Below are 6,373 nucleotides of genomic sequence, written 5' to 3' on the forward strand. Positions count from 1 at the left end.
TAAACCTGACATGTCAGGAGGGGGGACAGCTCTTTATATTTATTTATTTGTGATCCTTTACATAGTACTCCCCAAAATGTCTTATAGATTTTAAGAACACGCGCTATAGTCCTAAACTAATAGTGCTCTACCTAGGAAAACATAAATGGTGATCTAGGTAGTCAAACTAGTAGTGCTCTAGGTAGTCATAAACTAGTAGTACTCTAGGTAGTCATAAACTAGTAGTACTCTAGGTAGTCATAAACTAGTAGTACTCTAGGTAGTCATAAACTACTAGTACTCTAGGTAGTCATAAACTACTAGTACTCTAGGTGGTCATAAACTACTAGTACTCTAGGTAGTCATAAACTAGTAGTACTCTAGGTAGTCATAAACTACTAGTACTCTAGGTAGTCATAAACTACTAGTACTCTAGGTAGTCATAAACTAGTAGTACTCTAGGTAGTCATAAACTACTAGTACTCTAGGTAGTCATAAACTACTAGTACTCTAGGTGGTTATGAGCTTGTAGTTGTCTTTGTAGTCATGAAGTAGTTGTGCTTCGGGTATTCATGAATTAGAAGTGCACTGGGTAGTCATAAGCTAGCAGTCCTCTAGGTAGTCCTAATTAACTACTAGTGTTCTAGTTTGTCATAAACTGGTAGTGCTCTAGGTAGTCATGAACTAATAGTAACCTAAGTAGTCATTAATTAGAAACTAATAGTTGTCTAGGTATTCAAGAATTAGTAGCGCTCTAGGGTGTGATGAATCAGTAGTGCTCTAGGTAATCGGGGACTAATAGTTATCTAGTTAGTCATGAATTAGTAGTGCTTGAGGTTGTCATGAACTAATACTTCTCTGGGTAGTCATAAATAAGTAGTAGTGCTCTAGGTAGTCAGGAACTAGTAGTGTTCTAGGTAGTAAGGAACTAGTAGTGCTCTAGGTAGTCAGGAACTAGTAGTGCTCTGGGTAGTCAGGAACTAGTAGTGCTCTGGGTAGTCAGGAACTAGTAGTGCTCCGGGTAGTCAGGAACTAGTAGTGCTCCGGGTAGTCAGGAACTAGTAGTGCTCTAGGTAGTCAGGAACTAGTAGTGCTCTAGGTAGTCAGGAACTAGTAGTGCTCTAGGTAGTCAGGAACTAGTAGTGTTCTAGGTAGTAAGGAACTAGTAGTGCTCTAGGTAGTCAGGAACTAGTAGTGCTCTGGGTAGTCAGGAACTAGTAGTGCACTGGGTAGTCAGGAACTAGTAGTGCTCCGGGTAGTCAGGAACTAGTAGTGCTCTGGTAGTCAGGAACTAGTAGTGCTCTAGGTAGTCAGGAACTAGTAGTGCTCTAGGTAGTCAGGAACTAGTAGTGCTCTAGGTAGTCAGGAACTAGTAGTGCTCTAGGTAGTCATTTACTTATACAGGTGAAGATGTTTCGGGTGATGTAACAAGATCTTTTGGATATAAAATAATTAAATAACATCAGTAAAACAATTATAATCCATTAGAAAATGCATCAGACCCCACTAAACAATCTGGGAGCTGATTTCCATGTCACAGATGGTGGTGGTCCTCCATAGTCAAGCTGAACAGATGGTGGTGGTCCTCCATAGTCACTCTGAACAAATGGTGGTGGTCCTCCATAGTAAAGCTGAACAGATGATGGTGGTCCTCCATAGTCACTCTGAACAGATGGTGGTTGTCCTTCATAGTCACGCTGAACAGATGTTGGTGGTCCTCCATAGTCACGCTGAACAGATGTTGGTGGTCCTCCATAGTCACGCTGAACAGATGGTGGTAGTCCTCCATAGTCACCCTGAACGGATGCTGGTAGTCCTCCATAGTCACGCTGAACGGATGGTGGTGGTCCTCCATAGTCACGCTGAACAGATGGCGTGGGTCCTCCATAGTCACGCTGAACAGATGGTGGTGGTCCTTCATAGTCACGCTGAACAGATGGTGGTGGTCCTTCATAGTCACGCTGAACAGATGGTGGTGGTCCTTCATAGTCACGCTGAACAGATGTTGGTGGTCCTCCATAGTCACGCGGAACAGATGGTGGAGGTCCTCCATAGTCACTCTGAACATATGGTGGTGGTCCTTCATAGTCACACTGAACAGATGTTGGTGGTCCTCCATAGTCACGCTGAACAGATGGTAGTCGTCCCGTCCTCCATAGTCACGCTGAACAGATGGTAGTGGTCCTCCATAGTCACGCTGAACAGATGGTGGTGGTCCTCCATAGTCACGCTGAACAGATGCTGGTGGTCCTCCATAGTCACGCTGAACAGATGGTGGTAGTCCTCCATAGTCACGCTGAACGGATGCTGGTGGTCGTCCATAGTCACGCTGAACGGATGGTGGTGGTCCTCCATAGTCACGCTGAACAGATGGTGGGGGTCCTCCATAGTCACGCTGAACAGATGGTGGTGGTCCTTCATAGTCACGCTGAACAGATGGTGGTGGTCCTTCATAGTCACGCTGAACAGATGGTGGTGGTCCTTCATAGTCACGCTGAACAGATGTTGGTGGTCCTCCATAGTCACGCTGAACAGATGGTAGTCGTCCTCCATAGTCACGCTGAACAGATGGTGGTGGTCCTCCATAGTCACGCTGAACAGATGGTGGTGGTCCTCCATAGTCACGCTGAACAGATGGTGGTGGTCCTCCATAGTCACGCTGAACAGATGGCGGTGGTCCTCCATAGTCACACTGAAACGGTTTTGGTGGCTACAGCTGTACAAGGACCCTAACAAATAACTCCACATATCTCAGCTTCTGGGGCCCCTGAGATAGTGGGGTTATCGACCATCATCTCAGGTTTTCAAATGGCCTTTTAGAAGAGTTTTCTGATTTTGTGAAGCAAGTGCTTAGCCATTAGAAAATGAAATGTTCTGCAACTTTCATGTATAAATTTGTCTCAATTCATCACCATTTTCAAAATCTCTGTTTGCTGTCAGTGAATGGTAACAGTTTTGCTCACATCCAGATACAGAAAATCTGTACAAACCTAATACTGAGTATTGGATAAAATTGTATCCAGTCTAGACATTAATCTGTACAGCCTGTAATCCATGCTCCTATATTTACCTGAGAAGATTGTGATGTTGTGGTCAGCTCACAGAGGATTGCCTAGACTGGATACAATGGGATCCACCTCTCTGTAATATGGCTGTACAGGTTTTGACATTAATAAAAATGTTCCCATTCTTTGACAGCAAGCAGAGATCTTGCAGTTTGTAAGGGACTGAAACACAAAGTGAAACTTCTGTGAGTCAACCACCAGAAATTGTGGTAAAATGTGGTCTTCTATGCAGAAGAAGATGGCCAGTATGCATAATGTATGGCTGAGCGGAGGATCTGAGATCAGAGGTGATCTTCTCAAAGAGGTAGACTTTTCTATATCAGAAAGTTGTAGAAATCATATGCAATTTTTATTGGGGTTGTGCAGGACCAGGAAAACATGGCTGCTTTCTCCCAAAAACAGCATTGCCCCTATTCACAGGTTGTGTGTGGTATTACAGCTCTGCCACATTGAGTCCAACAGAAGCAAGCTGCATTACCTGACGTAACCCATAAACCAGGGGTGGCGCTGTTTCTGGAAGATAGCAGCCACGTTTTACTAATCCTGAACAACTCCTTTAAGTTTTATTTAAATAAATCTATTAAAAAAAAAACCTTTAAGTGATCACTAGGAGGCTCATAAGTTTACCTTTTTAGGCCCCGTTGAACGTTGTACACGGCTTGTCCTGGGAGATTCATAAATGGTTCTAGAACAAGAGCTGGATCCCCAGCTGCCGGCACCCAAACTGCTTTTTGGCACCATGTTCAGACATCCTGCTTGAAACCTATTGATTTTCCCTATCAATCCCACGTTTAAAGTACTCTACGGCTCCATTCACACGTCCGCAAGTGTTGTCTGCCCCCGTTCTGCAATTGTGCGGAAGGGGTGCGGACCCATTCATTCTCTATGGGGCCGGAAGAGATGCGGAGATCACTCTATGTGCTCTCCACATCCGCATTTCCGGAGCGCGCCCCCGATCTTCTGGTTCGCAGCTCCGCAAGAAAATAGAGCATGTCCTATTCTTGTCCGCAATTGCGGACAAGAGTAGGCACTTCTATGGGGGTGCCGGCCGGGTGTATTGCAGATCTGCAATACACTATGGACATGTGAATGGGCCCTTAATGAGTACTATTTAGCTCTCCTGACATGTCTGTTTTAGTAAATACCCATAAGAATAAGAATATTCTGGAGAATCTTTTCTTTACTCTGTGTTGTGTCATTCCTCTGTTATTCCTCTAGGAAATGTAGGAAAAAAATGATAACTGGGTGTTACTAAGTCTCGGCCTTAGGGCTCATGCACACGGCCGTAAGCGCTTTATAGACACCAAATGGCGGATCTGTAAAAGTCAGATCCTGGCCGAGTGCATTCCACCATTTCGTTTTTAACTTCTGTAGAAATGTCATATCCGTGTCCGCAAAACGGACAAGAAAAGGGCATGTTCTATCTATTTTTCGGGGCCTATTGAAATGAATGGATCCACAAACAATGGAGATTGGAATCAGACAGAAACTACGGCCGTGTGCATGAGCCCTAAGACGTATAGGGGACTCATATAGAGACTGGGGCAACTGATTGAGGAGCCCAGGAAAGACCCAGTGTTAGGGCTCATGTACACGACCGCGTGTGCCCCATGCCCGTATTGTGGCCCCGGGTCTGAAAAATACGGGCATACAGGCACTGGCCCTGTGCACTCCATATCACGGATGCGGACCCATTGACTTGAATGGGTCCGCAATGCTCAAGATACGGAGCGGAGGCACAGAGCGGATACATTATATATTATTTATTTATGTATTTATGTATTTATTTATATGTTTTGCAATGACAAGACCTGACTGGGAAAATGTTCATGTTTCTTGCTGATACCGCTGGATCGTCAGTCGCTCATTCTGAGACTGGAGGTTACTGTAAAATGTAGCCATGTTACAAATGACCCCAGGCGTCGATCACACAATAGGATATGTGGACTGTACACGACAGATGCAATCACCTTGACGTTGTTTCGTGTAACACTAGGTGATATTATTGGTAAGACGTGTTTCCTGGCGGTTTGGGGGCCCATTAGCTGTATGCAGGCCATAGACCAGGAGGGTCAAGAATGACAGCTAAAGGCTACCTGCACATGGTGCAAATCTGTATGCAGAAAATCCACACGAAATCTGCACCAAAACAGCATTAAAAAAACGCACATAAATCCGCACTATTGTGGTTTTCATTATTTTTATGTGCGGTTTTTGTTGCGCATTTTGGTATGAATTTTCTGTTTATGTTAACAACCTTATTAAAGTCTATGGAGAAAGCCAGACTATATAAGGGGCAGAATCACACAAACTATTGACATGTGGCATAGCTGTAAAAAATGCTCAACGCGTGCATGAGATTCGTCAGATTTCATTCACTTTGCTGGTACTGTATTATGCTGCGTTTTTTCAGTGCGAAAATCACAGGTAATCCGCAACGAGTGCAGGTAGCCAAAGACAGCCATATACATAACATAACTGCGGAGCGATTGCTCATCTTCTGACTACTCTCCATCCATCTATTCATTAGGAGAGAGAAAACTCTTCTGACAATGAAAGAACAGAACCTCAGCATGAATGATCCTCGTTTCAGTATACAGTAATTACATAGGAAAAATTGGGCTGGGCATAAAATTTTCAATAGATGGTTCTGCAAAAACGGAACAGATACGGAAGACATACGGAGTACATGCCATATGTGTTCCGTTCTTTTTTTGCGGACCCATTGACTTGAATGGAGCCACGGAACGTGATTTGCGGGCAATAATAGGACATGTTCTATCTTTGAACGGAACGGAAATACGGAAGCAGAATGCATACGGAGTACATTCCGTTTTTTTTTCCGGAACCATTGAAATGAATGGCTCCATATACGGTCCATATACGGAACGCAAAAAATGTTAGTGTGAACAAGCCCTTAGGGTACATTCACACTTGCGTTGTGAAGATCCGGCAGGCAGCTTCGTCGCCAGAACTGCCTGCCGGATCCGGCAATCCTGACGCAAACGGATAGCATTTGTAGATGGATCCAGATGCTGATCCGTCTAACAAATGCATTGAAACACCAGATCCGTCTGTCCGGTGTCATCCCGAAAAACGGATCCGATATTTTATATTTTTTTTGCATTTTTAAAGGTCTGCACATGCGCAGACCGGAAAGCCGGATCCGTTTTGCCGGAACACTCAATGCTGGATCCGGCATTAATGCATTTCAATGGAAAATAATGCCGGATCCAGCATTGCGGCCAAATATCGTAACAGTGACTGAACTGAAGACATCCTGATGCGTCCTGAACGGATCGCTCTCCACTCAGAATGCATGGGGATAT

The 6,373-nt window shown here is 44.4% G+C and overlaps 1 protein-coding gene across 1 annotated transcript; it reads right to left on the bottom strand.

Moving 5' to 3' along the window:
• Nucleotides 1-1,475: 1,475 nt before the first annotated feature.
• Nucleotides 1,476-3,785, bottom strand: LOC122931364 (basic salivary proline-rich protein 3-like). Its single transcript, XM_044285430.1, has 3 exons — nt 3,672-3,785; nt 2,105-2,689; nt 1,476-2,039 (listed from the first exon to the last, which is right to left on the bottom strand). The coding sequence occupies exons 1-3, from the start codon at nt 3,783-3,785 to the stop codon at nt 1,476-1,478; spliced, it is 1,263 nt and encodes a 420-aa protein (XP_044141365.1).
• Nucleotides 3,786-6,373: the final 2,588 nt, after the last annotated feature.

This window comes from Bufo gargarizans, chromosome 3 (genome assembly GCF_014858855.1).
Source record: "Bufo gargarizans isolate SCDJY-AF-19 chromosome 3, ASM1485885v1, whole genome shotgun sequence".
Lineage (NCBI taxonomy): Eukaryota > Metazoa > Chordata > Amphibia > Anura > Bufonidae > Bufo > Bufo gargarizans.